We start from the raw sequence: 16,060 nt of genomic DNA on the forward strand, positions 1-16,060 counted from the left end.
AAGCAAATAAGAGACAATGAGAGCAAGAAGAATCAAAGACGAGGAGAGCAGATACAAAATGTTTACGTGACTAATTTCCATGGAGAGGAGAATCAGAGACAAGGATGCAGATGAATGATGAAGATGAAGGGTAGCGAACAGTTTGGCACCGCCAGAGACGACGAAGGTAAATGGTGGGGAGCAGGTTGCCGTCGTGTTGAAGATGAATGGAGCGGTGACTTAGGATGTTTAGAGTTCAGACTTAGGAAACGGTTGAAATTAGATCCATGTGGAGTTAAACATTCGTGTTTCGGAAAAGGTAAACCAGTCACCAGTGTACCATTTCATTGAATTGGTTTCTAAAGCAAAGCCATATGAGTCCAAAAATCAAGCAATATACTACCTGGGTTCCTTAAATATAAATTTCATTAATACTATTCTGCAATTCACAAATTTATAAATGCTGGTACATGTACAGTTACACTATATGACCACCCCTCGTAAAAAAGAAAGTGTTTGTTTGTTTACTAGATTGCTGGATCATTCTGAATTCACTGATGCCTCAAGCCAACCAGTTCAATATCAAATATAAGTGTCCCTAAAGTTGAACCTTCACCATTTGCAAGTCGAGTCGGATTAAAAATGGTAGTGAACAGCCTCTGCCTGTCAAAGAACTTTTTTTTTTAAAAGAATACAATAAAAATTAGTACTGTAGTGGTCAATCAAACGTATATAATTAGCTCCAACTAGAGAATATATGTGTGCGCGCGCGTGTGTTTGTGATGAAAAAACCTATCAATTTAGATAATGTATATTGTATATATGCATAAAATCAAACGTTACTAGGTAATTCTGGATCATAAAAGGATTCTTACATTAGGTGGGATAGGTTCCTGTGATGTGTTCTGATACCCAAGTGATGGAGGTATGACGACTCTACGAATACCACCGACTTTCATTGATCGCACTGCCACATCAATTCCAGCAATTACCTGAACACACATTTCTTTCTCATATGATTAACTTCTTTATAAGTATGACATATGATAAAGGCATAGAAATTAATTTAATTACAACTTTTCTATCTCAAACTTAAATTGATTCAAATTACATGTTTGTCAAAAGCCAATCCAAATTTGCTGGTTATAATCAAGCATTTACCTTACCAGAGCCAAGGACAAAGACAAAAGGATTAGGATCACCATTCTCATCTTTGTGGTCATAGGTTGAATCAAAACGCCATCCTTGTTTTGCTGCAAGTCTACCATAGTAATGAATCTCAACCTTCAATATAAAAACATTTACTAAAATCATAATGAATAATAATGTAAAATAAATACTTACACACATTACCTATCAATTAAATTAGTCTATAAATATAAATCCTACAAATTCTCATACTCTACCAACAAAGCAAAACAAAACAAATCTATAAAGTCATAAAGGAGAGAATTATACCTGGTCTCCATCTTGAGGAACTTCACCTGAACCAACAAGGAGTTCCAAAGCCTTAACACCACCAGAATTGGGGAGTTCAGAGAAATCTGCTATTGGACGTTTTGAAGAAGGTGAAGGAGAAGAATAGGAAGGTGGAAGAGGAAGTGAGAAGATTAAAGCAGAGAAAGTGGTGGAGATTAGAGACAAAGATAAGGGTCTTCTTGTTATGTTACATGGATATTTTGTGTGAGGGAGAGTGGCATACACACGTGTTGCACTTCCAAAGACACAGTATTTTATTATCTTCATCTTCATTTTATCTCTTGTCCCCTAACATTGATACTTAAAGCTTGCTTCATTCAAATCACTTTTGGACTAAAATTATAGCTGCAATTTTGTGTGTTGGTTTTATTTTTATTATTGTTCTTCAATTAAAATTGTAACTAAGTTGTTAAATATACAAACTTTGACTGCCTAACTTATCATAAACTATATCTCCCTTGATATTTGAATGGTTAAGACAAAATCATAGCAATTAAGGGTTTGTTTAGGATTTTGATGGAGAAAGACTTTAGTGGCTTTATTTTTCTTCATAATTTGGGGGGTTTGGATAAATTCTTCATATTCAATATATGTTTTTCTTTGCCTCATAAATCAAGAGCAAGGAAGGCATCACGGAAAAGTTACGACATCTTAATTAGGTTGAAAATTCTTAATAACCCCCATCTTATATTATCTCCTTAATATTATATTCAATGTATGTTGTTATAATAAACTTTTAATATTAAAATATAAGAATTATAAACATTCATTTATCATTCTACAAAACAATTCTCAATTTTCTTTATTTTACTCTATGAAAAAGTTTTCTATTTTCATTTTATGAAATTTTGGTTAGTTTAATTTTACTTGTTAACAAAGAGAAAATATAATTGTCCTCGAGAAATTAGTTCAATTGGTATGGACAATACATAAAATATGCAATGTCTAGGGTTCAAACCCTGGCCAATACAAAAAAAAAATATATATATATATATATATATATAATTTTTGTTGAGCTGACATAAACTCATTGGGGGGAGAAATGTATGTTCGCACAGTAAATATTTTGTTGAGGCATACATTAACAAACTTCGGTCGTATCCACATGTATCAGATCATCCTACAACATCCATATAACAACATGATGCATATGTATTACCCCACGCGGGTTGATTGTTAGTGAATATGCCCAACCTTCTAGCCGATACAATCAAGAGATACTTTGCGATACAATTGAAACCTGTTAAAAATTGGCTTTAAATTTGTGGTTTGGAAGAACAGAGGAATCGTGATACGATTTTGTCATCGTAACACGATTTTGTAATGTCATGAGCTGGTTTGCACGGTGTCAAATCGTGGCACGATTTTGTGAAAACGTGACACGATTTTCAAACTTGTTGGGTACCTTTTCAGAATAAGGTCGGTCGTATGGGTCGTACGCACCAATCGTGGCACGATTTGGAAAACGTGGCACGATTTTATCAGCTGAAGACTGCTATATAAGTGTTCTTATGCAGATTTTGAAAGGAGAGCCTGAAGAGAGAGAAACTTGGATTACAAAGGAGATAATTTTAGGGTTGAGTGTCTTTGTAGTGAAGATCTTTTGGGTTGGGAAACATTGTAAACACCTTGAGTAGTGAGATTTCACCATTGGAAGGATCAAAAGCTTCCTTTTGTGTCTTCTCTTAGGGTTCATCATTGAGAGAGTGAGAAACACAAATGGGTAGAAATTAGGTCTTGTTCTTGTGTAAGCTTGCAAGCTATTTTCTTGTAACTCTTTGTAACACTTTCATCATAATGGATTGGAGAGCTGCTCTCTCCCCCAGATTAGGTCATATTGGACCGAACTGGGTCAACAATCTTTTGGTGTGTTTGTTCCTTTCTTTCATTGCTTATCTTTGTGCTTTGTTTATGCTTGTGGTGTTGCTCTACACTAAGTCTAGGTCTGCTTTTGTTGTTGTTGCTTAAAGACACTTTACACATTGATTACCACTTCATTTGCTCCACACATCTTTGTTATTCATTGGTGTGATTTATCAACGGAATTCAGAACAAAACCCATGGATAAGCGTGTGTATAGGAATCCATATCATGAGTGGGTTGATTGTTAGTGAATATGCCCAAAGGTTTTAAGATTCCTGACTTCGTCACCTTTTCGGGGGAAGATGGAAAATCAACTATCGAGCATATTGGAAGGTTGACTATGCAATGCGGTGAGTAATAACATTTATGTGATATTCCTCTCTCTCTCACTAAACTCAATACAAACATGGGAAGACATGGAAATGTGTTTCCATGACAGGTTATATTGGCCTTAGCCTAAGGTTAAGGTAACTGATTTGATGAATCTAAAGCAATATATAATTAGATGAATCACTTGATGACTTCATTGGAAAACAGATGGGCCTGACATTAAATATCCATCAATGACATGCACCCATAATAGAGAAATTGGTTGGGTAGGTTTGTCATGATCTGAAGGAACTTGCTTCTTGAGGAGCACGAATCAAAAAATTATTTCAAAAGAAATAAAATAGGTGTGCTAGCTGAAGGAGGGTTCCATACATCAAATCAGCCGATCCAACGATGGATGTGCTAATAGCCTCCATTACATCTTTGGAACATCTTTTATAGTGTATTTGAAAAGTTCATATTCACTTAAGTGTGATCGGTTTGAATTTAGAGGGAAAAAAAGATATATATATATATATATATATATATATATAGATAGATAGATAGATATAGAGAGAGATAGTTCATTATGAGATTTAATTGATCCATTGTAAAGATCAATATCACAAGAACAAATATAATCAATTGTAAAGCTTCACTAATCTTCTTTGAGTTATAAAGGTGGATTGTGTGGTAGTTAAAGTCTGAAGAGCATGTCTAAAACTTGTATGGCCAAGTAAACCAGAATGAAGATAATGTGTGCAGAATCTCAGAGGGGTATCTTAGGCACCAAATTGGAAAATCTCACAGTCAGTGGGGAGTGGGCTACCCCAGTTGGATGAATCAGTAAAATTGATTTGAGTCATCTTCTATATCTATTAATAAATTTGATAGTTTATAAGCAATCACATTCAACCAATTAGAGAAACAGAAAAAGAAAAAAATAGCAATTAAAAAATTGAGTGAAAAAATAGAATTGAAAAAAATGAAGGGAGTGATTAGCTTTATAGATTACCCGGGAGCTTATGGATTAAGAGATTAAGAAAGGAATTATGAAAATTGGGAAAAATGGAAAATAGGGTTTAAAATTTGAAGTGAATTAGCAATGGTGATGATGAAAAGTCAGAATCGGTGAGTTGAAAACATTGTTTATGGGAAATGTGATTTTGATTAAAGAGTTTGAATGTTTAATTAATGTTTTTTGAGTTTGATGAAGATTGATGAAGGTGAAGTTGAAGATGATGAAGAAGAGGAAAGAAGAAGGTGAGGAAAACAGGGGTTTTTAATTTGAAATTTTGTTAATTCATGTTTTCAATTTTGTCCCGCTATAAATTTTTGTTTTTCGATTTGGTCCATATAACCTTGTCACTAATCACCTGAAACGACACATAAGCCTCACTTGCCATGTCACACGTCGCCATGTCAGTCGTCGTTAGGCACATAAGTGTTTTTGTAACATACGACGACGGCAGAGACCAAAAACAAAGACGGAAATAAAAAACACATAAACTTAGAGGAACAATTTACATATTTAATTCATTATATAGTTTATTTTTTATGTATACAAAGCCTAAAGCCTAAACTGTATATTATACTTTTAATTTGGAAATACAATCATCCTGTCAAAAAAATATGGAAATACAATCATATATGATGCTTTGTTCTAGGAGTGAGGTGTCTGTATTTAAGTCCCAACTTTTGCTTCTTTTTTTTTCATAATTTTTTTCAAGGAATTAATACAATTAAGATAAATTGTAAACACAATTATATAAAGGGGAGATCCTTTTTGGGTTGAGATTTTTAACTACGAATTTAACCTTCATTTAATCCATTTTATATTTTTTTTGATATTATTTAAACTATAATTAAAAAGATTTAAATTCTAATAAAATATGAACAACATCACTACACAAAGAAAATAGTGATTGTCGATTTGTTACGATTAATACATATGTTATTTGTTATTTTTCGTATAATTTACTTTGCCAAAAATTTCAGCCTTACTTTCTTCAAAAAAAAAATTACCCTAACTAATAATCTACTCACTGGTCTGTGATGACAGGTCATCTTACGTTATTCTTAGCATATTTTTCAGTCTTTTTCAGTAGGTTTTACCAACAAAACGGAGGAGTATTAGAGCAATGCCTATGATTTCGAGGCATTTGTAATGTTTTCTATATTTGAGTCTGTAATCAGAGTTTTCCCGAATCATAGCAATTTTAAGGTGTTCATTATGTAATTCACGAAGAAATCATGCAAATTGCTAAAGCAAGACATCCGAAGATTTATGTGGTCCTTGGGAAGACGAAGATTCAAGATTCAAGAGGCCTCATAAGACGTTACAGAGGGAGGAATTTTGTTCCCATGTTCCAACACATCTTACATTAAAGAAAACGCCAAAAGGGGCGAAGAAATAAGGCATTTCAACACTAAATTTACAGTGAAGCGCCTAAGCCCAAAAAGGATGTACTCAAAAAAGCGCCTGGCGCATGGCTCTGCAAGCCGAAAGCGCCCAGGCGCATGAAAAATGCGCTAGGCGCATGGTGACTTGCGAAAAAAAGTCACTTTTTGTGACTTTTTCACCCCTAGAAAGCCCATATGTTTAGCCAAAGTCAGATGGAAACTTTCCCTATAAATATCGCCTTCCTCATTCATAACTTCTCGTTCAAAACTGGAGCAGTTCAAGAGGAAGACAATTCTAGAAGCCAAGGAGGAGTTCTATCTTTCTTATGGTATATTTTTATCTTTTTGTATCTTGTCTTTAGTTATAGGTTAGAGTTCTAAGATGAACCTCTGTTTATTTTGTTGGATAATTATTTAATAATATGTCGTTTATTTAGTTATTTTATGTTCGCTTTTTAGTTTTGTTAGTCTAGGTTTATTTTTGTAGTAGGCGCAACCCTAGATTAGATACTTAGGTTGTGGCAGGGCCTAACATTGTTATTACTATATGGAGGCTTATATCTTGATATTTATTTCCTTATACTAATAACTATCAGTCTAGGAAGTAAGTAGTTAATAACTATCGAAAGATACCGAAAGTGAGTTGACCCTAGTAGTAAGTACTTTGGAGGTGACATTACTAAGACTGAGTAAAATCTGCTGAACCAAAGAGGTAACTAGTTAGAGATTAGGGAAACAAGTAGTTGCTTGAAGGAAATAAATTGAAACCTAACAGAACCATTCCTCTTGACCCTTGGTAAGGTAAACGCTGATAGTGCTCCCCGTTTGTAGAACTGCCGAGAGGGAGAGTGTGAGTTGAGATACCTAAGATTCATGGATGGGTTAACCTAATGGAACTTTGGCACTTCATAGCCTTAGGGAAAACTGGAAGACCAAATTAAGTTCACGTTTCAATTACCTTTGAATTAACAAGACCCCACGCGTAAAGATCACTGTGTGACCAGCAGGTGCAGTTAGCCATCGGAGGGATGTCCTTTAATCAACTGGGAGACTAAGACCCCGCACATAATGATTAATGTGCGTTCAACAGGTGCAACTTGACGACCGATTAGCGTAGAGACATCCCACGACCTCAACACATAGATAGTTCACTTAGAATAACTAGATGCGACATGTATGTTAATTCATATCCAACAAACAAATATGGGGGATTCGAAAAATCTTCTAACCACTGTTACATTTCTGCAACCAAAACAAGTAACTTAAAATAAATAACGCGAGTTGTTTGGACGAAACGATAATCCATGTGGATACAATATTCACTTATCATTTTATTACTTGGTAAACGATTTGATACACTTGTCTAATCAGACAATCAGTTCGCCCCTGATTACGCTTATGCATAACTATGTTGTCACGTTGATTATGCAATAATATTTTAAAATTTTCCCCCTTCTATCATCAAGGCTTAAAATGTTAATTAAAAGAGAACGAATTCTATTGATTAGAAAGTTTTTGACTTTTCCCCTTTAGTAAGTTGCCTAAAGGGACAAACACGACTCAATGATCTAGTTAAGAGACATATAATAATTATTCTAATTTTAGGGATGGCTTTTCACATATATTTAAGTGCTAAAAATAGTTAATTTTGTTAGCACAACAAGTGCTTTATATACTATATAGTGATCAAATCATATTGTAAAGAGAGAGAAATATGGCTAAAACTCTAAAAGTTATGTATACAATGGTTTTATTTTTTTCCTTATTTCTTGTTGCAAAGAATGTTGATGGTAAGCCATTTTTTCATTCTTTTGAAGTTTTCTTCATTAGTTAGTAGATCGTCCAAATTCTTTTACCTCATTTTAGTAAAATTATTTTTCTTTTCTTTTTTCATTACAGCGTACGTTTGGTGTGAGACTGTTGAAGATTGTTTCAAAAGTCAGTACTTTATTTTTGATTGCATTAACAACCAATGTATCAATGTTGGAAAAAACCCAAAGGAACCTAGATATCCTGGTATCCCAAGAGACCAGTAACACCTACACCATGATGGGATAATGAGTAATTACAATATCAAAACATCTATGCAATAAACCTTATAATAAAATATTTAGTGGTTATCAGCCAGCTATTGCGTTGACACTCAATAATTGTATTAAATATTTTCTTCCAAAAAAATTGTATTAAATATTTATTCTTCTTTTATTAATTTTATGGACCGTGTAACTATGGCTTTGTCTCTAAAGATTATTTGTTGGACAATGTTAAGTTAATGTCATTTTTATGGTTGAAAGCTAATTAGCTTACTTCCGCCTTTAGTTACACTAGTTGGTGCTCTCTTCTATGTATGGGTGTTAGAGACTAGTTCTTTTATTGTTGTCTAGTTTGGTTGTGCTTCTTACATTAGCATTAGACACTTATCTTTGTAACTTTGTAGAGTGATTCTTTCTGCACATCGTATGCGAGATAAATCTCGTTTGGTGTTTAATATAATCTCATTTTAATTTCTTCAAAAAAAAATGTTATTCAGCTATAACCGTTGAGTTTTGTCTTCAAAAATCACAAGTTACAAAACATTTTGACTAATAATTTTATAAAATATAATTCAGTTTAAAACTCAGTAGCAATACAATGAATTACCTTTCACTAGATATCAACACTCAAAGCACATATACCTAAGTAATGATGATTAAGAGTCACTACTATACTATAGTATGTAGGTGTTGGAACACTAGTTAAATCTAGTGAGAAAATTGGATAAGAAAAACACAATGTAAGAACTAGTGTGAGTGTGTGACTTAAAAATGTCCCACATTGGTGAGCCACATCAACTAGAAAGTGTTATATAAGGGTAGAGTGACCTCCAAGGATGTGCCCTTGGGGTACCCACTTTTGTGAACGGGTGAACGCTTACAAAAATATATATATCACACGCGCGACGACGACGCCGCCGACCGGCGAGGGGTGGAAAATAATATTTTTTTTTGTCACTTGAAAATGATAAATTAATTATTTAATTAATCTAATCATTATCCGAAAGCGCTACGCATAACAAATGAGATTGTTACGATCCGACCCGATCCAAAACGAGTATCCAGAAGTTTCCGGATATATCCAATTAAGAAACAAAAACGCGTTTGCTTAAGGATTAAGCAGACTTAATCTCTAAGTATCTCGTTTTTTGTTACGAACTCCTCCTACAAAAGGAGAGCTCGCCCCCCTCATTCTTCACACCGAATTCCACAGTCGATGATTCATGTGCGATTCCTCTCTTCTCCCTTCGACTTGTATTAACGAGTCGTTCTCCTGCTTCTACTCCTTTCAGTCCCTTTCGGTTTCGAATAGAGCGGCTACGTACCGTATTGAATAGTTTTAATCAAACGATTAAACTATATTTCGAGGTGTATATCTACGAGCGATTGTATACTGTGCAGTATATAATCGTAACAGTGACTGGGCTGTTTTATCCTGGAGACGGCGTGGTTGTTAGTCTACCTTGCACAACTTGGGTAGTGCCGCAAAACATCTTAAAGAGAGTGACCTGGTCGTGACTCAACCCGATAATTCCTTTGGCACTACTAATTTCACAACAAGAGTAGGATTTCACTAATACAAAAATATTTTGACTTTAATTCTATAACTGAGATATGAAATATATGCGATTTCGCAAGTGCCATTACACAAGCAATGAATAATGGAAAAGTATACGCACATACTATTCACATAGGCATACTGGGTGTAATAAAAAAAAGAAAAAAAAGGCATACTAGGTGTAAATTTTATTTTTCTAGGTGTGCTAATTTTTTTGTTAATTGGTGAAATTTCTTAAGAAATGTTTAAATTTTTTTTTTTTCTAGGAAATATGTTTTAAATTGTTTCTATTTCAAATTGGTGAAATCGAGTCAAATATATACCCCGTGTTTAATTATTTTGCTGAACTCTGAATTTCACGAAAATTTATATAGGAGGTTTATTTATTTATTTGAGAGAATTTATATGAGAGGTTTATATCGAATATATGATTGGAATTTGAGGTGATATAATTTTTATAAGATAAGAGTAGAAAATTTTGTCGGGTAATAATTTATTCTCGAGTCAGTGAAAAATTATTGTCAGCGAATAACTTTAGGAATAATGAATTACCACCGTAAAATTCATTAGGGGAGGAGTAACAAGTTCTTGGAGGGTGGTTGGTGATGGGCATTAAAGTGGTAAAGTCTCTTGTTCTCTTATTAAGTGCAACTACTGTGAATATATCTTAGCAAATAATTATATCAATGTTCTTTACGTGCACATCTGAATGCTATCTACCGTTAGATTTCAACTTTACAATTTGGTCTATCTCATACATTAATAATGAAACCACCACGTTTGTCGTCATTGGCATATAACGTGACAGAACCCCGACGACCACCATATCAATGTACTCAATGACATAGATCAATATGGGTGAGTGACATGGAAATTTCATGCAATGTGATCTCTAAATCATGTCTATTTCCAACTGGTCCAACATAAGTCTTTATGGGCTATGCTCAACGCGCATGAGTGTGCATAAATTTCATGCTCAGGGCGCCTGAGTGTGTTTTCACGTGCCTAAATGTGTGTTTCTTCGTCTTCTTGGGTATTTACTTCCATATGAGATGTCTTGGGACTTGAGAACAAATTTCATCCCTATGTAATTTCTTCAGAGGCTTGTGGAATCTTCATTCATGATCTTTCCAAAGTCTTCACAAGTATTCAAATGTCTTACTTTGTCAATTTGCATGATTTCTTCGTAAATTACATCAAAACACCTTATAATTTCTATTTTGGGAAAAATAGAATTACATGACTCAAATATATAAAACGTTACAAATGTCCCAAAATCATAAGCAATTTTTCTAATACTCCTCTATTATAGATTAAACCTACTAAAAATAACTGAAAAACATGCTAAAAATAACGTAGGATGACATGTCATCAATTAATGTATAAGATATGCTAAGACTTGCATGTTTTTTTAAAAAAAATATGTCGTTCTCTCGATCTTAGAATCGAAGAGTAATTCTTAGGAAAACATTTTACCTTGCATACAAAAATAAAAGAACTTTACCAAACTTAAAAAGAATAGGAGTGAAATAATTCAAAGAATAAATGAAATAAAAAGTAAAAAAAAAATATTCACAATGAAAAGAACAGTATAAAATAAAGAAGAGAAAAGTATAAAGAGGTTTAAAGTACAAAGTATAAAAGAAAAATATACACTAAATCTAATTAATATACAAACTTTTATCAACAAATTACCTTACAATCAATTAACACAAATCCATGGGAACAGCGCCATTTGATGAGCCCGATTGTAGCAATGAAGAATCAAAGATTTATAATTATTAGTTGGTAGTGTTTAGCTGATTATAGGTGTTTATTGAGAAATTATGAGTGAAGGATGAAACAAACAATAGACAAGTTATGTTGGGAATAGACTTCATTAGTTAGTTCATCTTTCCTTGATCAACTTTAAATTCCTTTTATTCCAATTATACCTTCACCTATCACCCTTCATGGATCTTGATATCTCGTAAATAATGGTAGATCGTCTCTAGTCTCTAACCTCTGATGTTACGATTAGTTACTTAAAAAAGAAGCATTAAGTTTCAACAATGTGCGTGATTGTAAACCTAATCCGACAAATACCCTTGCCTGTTTTCCTTATAAGGGATGTCTGATTCTAGCATGCCCCAAGTCAAAAGATCAATCAAGGGATTTTGATATGTTGCATAAGTCGACTTGATCTACAAGCCTTTGTTACCACCTCGCTTCTGCCTTTTCACTCTCTCTTAATCTTTCTTTCTCTAACTTGAATATTGAGTGAATGAATTGAAAGTAAGGTTGCAAGCCTATTTTCTAAGTTGTGGTTTTCATCCTTCGTCGGGAGAGTAGTTATTCACTAATTGTTTGTGATCCAATGGGATATGCTTCCACGTTATCCAAGTGGGACTTTTTAGACCATATTTACTCAATGGACAAGATAATAGATTCATTGGATGAAGTATCATCTTATTATTCTCTAAAAAAAAAAATATATCATCTTATCAGACCGCATTTCTTCATTAGGAGAGTTAGAGCTTGTTTGAAACACTTCTCAAAAACTCCTTTTTAGTTTTTAAAAACTTGAAAATTAAAAACTTATTTGCTAAACTATTTATAAAATTACAGTTTTGGAAACTGTTTTGAATTTTTTAGTTTTGGGAACTAAAAAATTAAAACATGTAAAAGGATAACCATTGTGAGAAGAGGACCTGTATATTTCAAAAATTGAAAACAAAAACTATTTCAAACAGGCCCTTAATAACTTCATTTGGAGGGTTCCTCTTTTAAGACTTTGCTTTGCTGGGAGAATGACAAGGCTCGATATGATTAAAAGATTTTATATATAATAAACCCACTAATGGTGTATGAGTCAACACTAAATCATACTCGTAAGTTATTGTCTCAACATGGATTGTCATTCTACTCGATAATTAGAGAAATTTATTTGAAAGTAAATAAAAGAAGAGATTAAAAGTGGTTACATAGTTTTAATTCATCTCCTGTCCAATGCGAGATTAGGTTTTTTGATTCTTAAGTGTAACGGCAATTAGGGAATCATCCTCTGCCCCCCTCTTCGATCTTTGTTAGAACTATCTTGATTGAATATTAATTTATGACTTGTCTCCTTGGATTTAAGAAAGTAGAACATGACCCTGTGATGAATCAGTGGAAGTTTATTTTAATATCGCCGCACTTCGACCAGCTAAAATTGTGGTGTTCCCCAGCCATAACCCTAAATTCATACTTAGATTCGATTAAAAGAATTTAGTTTAGAAACTAAGCAGTTAACTATTGTCAGGGTCGGACGAAATTAGGGTTTCAATCCTATTATGCTCCATCTAAGATGTGGTATAGAAACAAACATATATAAATTAAATTAGACTTCAAGAAAATAGTGCACAATTAACTTTTAAAATTTCCCCTTTCTATCATCAAAGGTTGAAAATTTAATTAAAATGAATAAATTATAATGGTTAACAATTTTTTAATGTAAAAGACAACACATTGATTTACTTCAAAGACATTTAATGATAATTCTTATTTTAGGAAAGCTTTTATAGCTCTTTAAGAGCTAAAAATATTTAATAATTTTTAGTGCAACGTGAACTTTATAAACTATGAAGTGATGAAATAACATTTTACTTGTTAAATTCAAAGAGAGGAAAGCATGGATAAAACTATCAAGTTTGTGTATGCTATGATTTTATTTATTTCTATGTTTCTAGCTGCAAGGAATGTTGACGGTCGGATTTATTTTTCCTTTTCAAATTCCTTTCTTTAGTTTTATTTTGTTTGTACACAAGATTTTATCTTATTTTAGTAACATTATTGCATTCTCTTTTTTTCATTACAGCATACCTTAAGTGTAAAACAGTTCATGATTGTCCAAAAAGTCAGGTTGTGTATAGGTGTGTTGGAAACTATTGTCGTGCTGTTAAAATAAGGCGATGGAACTTAGGTTAAGTCAGTTGATGAGTTCAATACCAAAGAGATTACACTTATGTCATGCAGGGAAAATGGGTTCTTACACTAGCAAAAAAATCTATGCAATATACCTTTATGCTAAAATTGCCTCTTTTTTTAATTTTATTTTTGAACTTTTATGGACCTTACAATAATGGATTTGTACTCTAAGAATATCATAATTGAATTATTTTCTTCTCTCTTAATTTTGGATGTATTTCACTAGTCTCCATTTTAGACATAAATTTTTCTTTCCAACCCATGTGGCGGAGCCAAAAAAAAAATGTTATAATATATAAACACAAATTTTATGTTATAATAAGCTTTAAAACCCGTCTCTTAATTAAAAGCTTATCGATTTGAATATGTAAGTTATAGAAGCTAATATGACATAGGTTTAAAGATTCACGTCAACTAAACTTATTTTAGCAGAAACATAATAAAATGTATCGTAAATAGTTTTCTTACAATAGAGATACAAAGTAACACAATAAAATGTCAACTTTAAGCATGATAATAATCTTGACAAAAACTTACACAATGAAGGTTAATTTCATAGTAAAAAGAATCAACAAAATCATTAATTAAAAATATGAAAATATTATTCCATCAAATATTGTTGAAAACAGTAAGAAACCTAAAATTTCTAAATCCAAAGAAAACAAATGTCAAATAAATTGCGAATTAGATAGAAATGTTTAGTGTCTAAAATCATTTATATACAAAAGATTTCGCACAATTGATGGATTTAGAAAATATGATATGAAAATAAAACATAGAAAACAAGAATATTATATTCATCGAAGAAAAATTAAAACACGTCAGAAACAAATTATACATTAAACAAAATTCAGAGGTTTCTTATGCCATAGATAAAGGCTAAGTATTTTGGAAGCTCTCGACCTTGTTGATCTTAGTGTCATAGATAAAGGCAAAACTATATGCCAAGAATAAGGTCAATTGTGGAAGTCAATGTTGTTCTACAATCCTTTGTAGTAGGATCCTCTGTACCAAGCATGTCACTTAAGTTGATCATCATTGATGTGCGCAACAGCTAGTATCCTTTAAGATCATCATTGATGAAATTGAATGACTAAAGCATTGACCTCTAAATCTTCAAGATATCTCAATATTCATTGAGGCATTCAAAGACAAATTTTCATCATCAACTGTCATCTACCTCACTGCTCTATAAAAGACCAAATTTGATGGAAGAAGGTTACGATGACACCGTATTGCATTCAAGCTTACATACAAAGTCTAACATGTTCATATATACTTGTCATTATATATACTTGTCATTATATATATACCTTGTCTAACAAAAAGAAAAGAAACATTTGTAATGCTACAATCTAAGTGTACTGATCTTCATATCTATTTACTACTCCTAGAGTTTGTGTAAAGACTATCTTTTGTAAAATAACTTGGTGTTGTATCTCTGGATTGAGAATAGGTAGTCCTCTAGGTTGAGGCAAGGAAATATAGGGCAAGGTTGTCTTAGTCTTGTTGTAATTAGAATTTGATTATAGTTGAAAAATTCGTTGGAAGTTCAAGGGGACTGGAAGTAACCCCAAATTGTGGGATGGACCAGTATAAACTCTTTGTGTTGTCTCTTTTCCTTATCTCTTTATTTTCCGTTGTTATTTGTTGTTTTGAAAAAGTTGAAAAAAGCGTCAAACACAATTCAAACCCTCTGTTTCTTTTCCCACCTTCAGAGGGAAGAGTGAACAAGGTAGGTAGGGGTTGGATGAACAGGCTGTATTTTTCTTTAAAAGTCATGGGCATTTCTATAATTTATTCGATTGAAAAATAATTTATTTTTTAGGGGTGTGGGTCGTGAGCCCATACGATGCTCTGTCATTGCCTATCAAAATATTTTTAATAGTTAAGGTGAAAAATATTAATTAAAAGCATGAAATTATAACTTTATGTCATAATAATGTTTTACTAGACAAGGGAATGTGTTTTGTTAGGGAATGAGTTTTGGTGTTGGATGGGGTCTAGATTTGTGCATGGCTTAGTTAGATATAGTAAAGGTGTATTTACGGTTTAGGGTTTATGTGAATATTTTATGTTTATTTTGTTGTCTTTTAATAGTTTTGAGTTATTCCAAGATTTTTACAAACGTGGTGTTAAAATTGTTAATCCGGTTTTAAAATAGTTAATGACATAGTATCATATGATATTTTTGACTATGTTTTTATTACTTTTCTTTGCATTTGAAGACAAATATGTTGAGAGATAGAGGAGTTGTCAATGGTTTGAGGAATATAATGTATTGTTTTCACTCGATTCGTTGTAATTCACTTTTATCCTAGATCACGCAACTCCATAGGTGTTTTGAGTGTTTTGTAGTGAAAAATCATGTAAATCGACAAATCAAGACATTAGGTGAAGGATCAAGGCTATGAAAATCGAAGTCAATAGTTCTTATAAGGTTTTTGAAGACAAAACAAAGTGAAGAAAATTCATTTCAAGTTCCTAGGAG

General features: G+C 32.7%; 1 protein-coding gene and 2 long non-coding RNA genes across 4 annotated transcripts; 2 read left to right on the plus strand and 1 right to left on the minus strand.

Annotated features, from left to right (window-relative positions):
* Positions 1-287: 287 nt before the first annotated feature.
* Positions 288-1,983, minus strand: LOC25483886 (peptidyl-prolyl cis-trans isomerase FKBP17-1, chloroplastic). 2 transcript variants are annotated; one of them, XM_013612600.3, is made up of 4 exons: positions 1,438-1,980; positions 1,141-1,263; positions 855-971; positions 288-653 (listed from the first exon to the last, which is right to left on the minus strand). In XM_013612600.3, exons 1-4 carry the CDS (start codon positions 1,729-1,731, stop codon positions 531-533), a joined length of 657 nt encoding a protein of 218 aa, XP_013468054.1. In that variant the 5' UTR covers positions 1,732-1,980; the 3' UTR covers positions 288-530. The 2 variants fall into 2 exon arrangements, with proteins under 2 accessions (XP_013468054.1, XP_039683240.1); XM_039827306.1 differs by having other exon boundaries at positions 500-642; positions 1,438-1,983.
* A 5,711-nt stretch (positions 1,984-7,694) lies between these two features.
* Positions 7,695-8,355, plus strand: LOC25483888 (uncharacterized). The gene is made up of 2 exons (XR_003007830.2): positions 7,695-7,823; positions 7,933-8,355. It is a non-coding gene; the product is annotated as an uncharacterized lncRNA (long non-coding RNA).
* Positions 8,356-13,187: 4,832 nt separating this feature from the next.
* Positions 13,188-13,743, plus strand: LOC25483889 (uncharacterized). The gene is made up of 2 exons (XR_003008810.2): positions 13,188-13,349; positions 13,460-13,743. It is a non-coding gene; the product is annotated as an uncharacterized lncRNA (long non-coding RNA).
* Positions 13,744-16,060: the final 2,317 nt, after the last annotated feature.

The sequence above is a fragment of the Medicago truncatula genome, chromosome 1 (genome assembly GCF_003473485.1).
Source record: "Medicago truncatula cultivar Jemalong A17 chromosome 1, MtrunA17r5.0-ANR, whole genome shotgun sequence".
Classification (NCBI taxonomy): domain Eukaryota; kingdom Viridiplantae; phylum Streptophyta; class Magnoliopsida; order Fabales; family Fabaceae; genus Medicago; species Medicago truncatula.

Excerpts from the sequence above, each read along its gene's own strand:
- LOC25483886 (XM_013612600.3), bottom strand. The coding sequence starts at position 1,731 with ATGAAGATGAAGATAATAAAATACTGTGTCTTTGGAAGTGCAACACGT. Across the intron at positions 1,264-1,437 it reads TTCCTCAAGATGGAGACCAG|GTTGAGATTCATTACTATGG; the intron begins GTATAATTCTCT and ends TTTATATTGAAG. Across the intron at positions 972-1,140 it reads TTGTCCTTGGCTCTGGTAAG|GTAATTGCTGGAATTGATGT; the intron begins GTAAATGCTTGA and ends ATGTGTGTTCAG.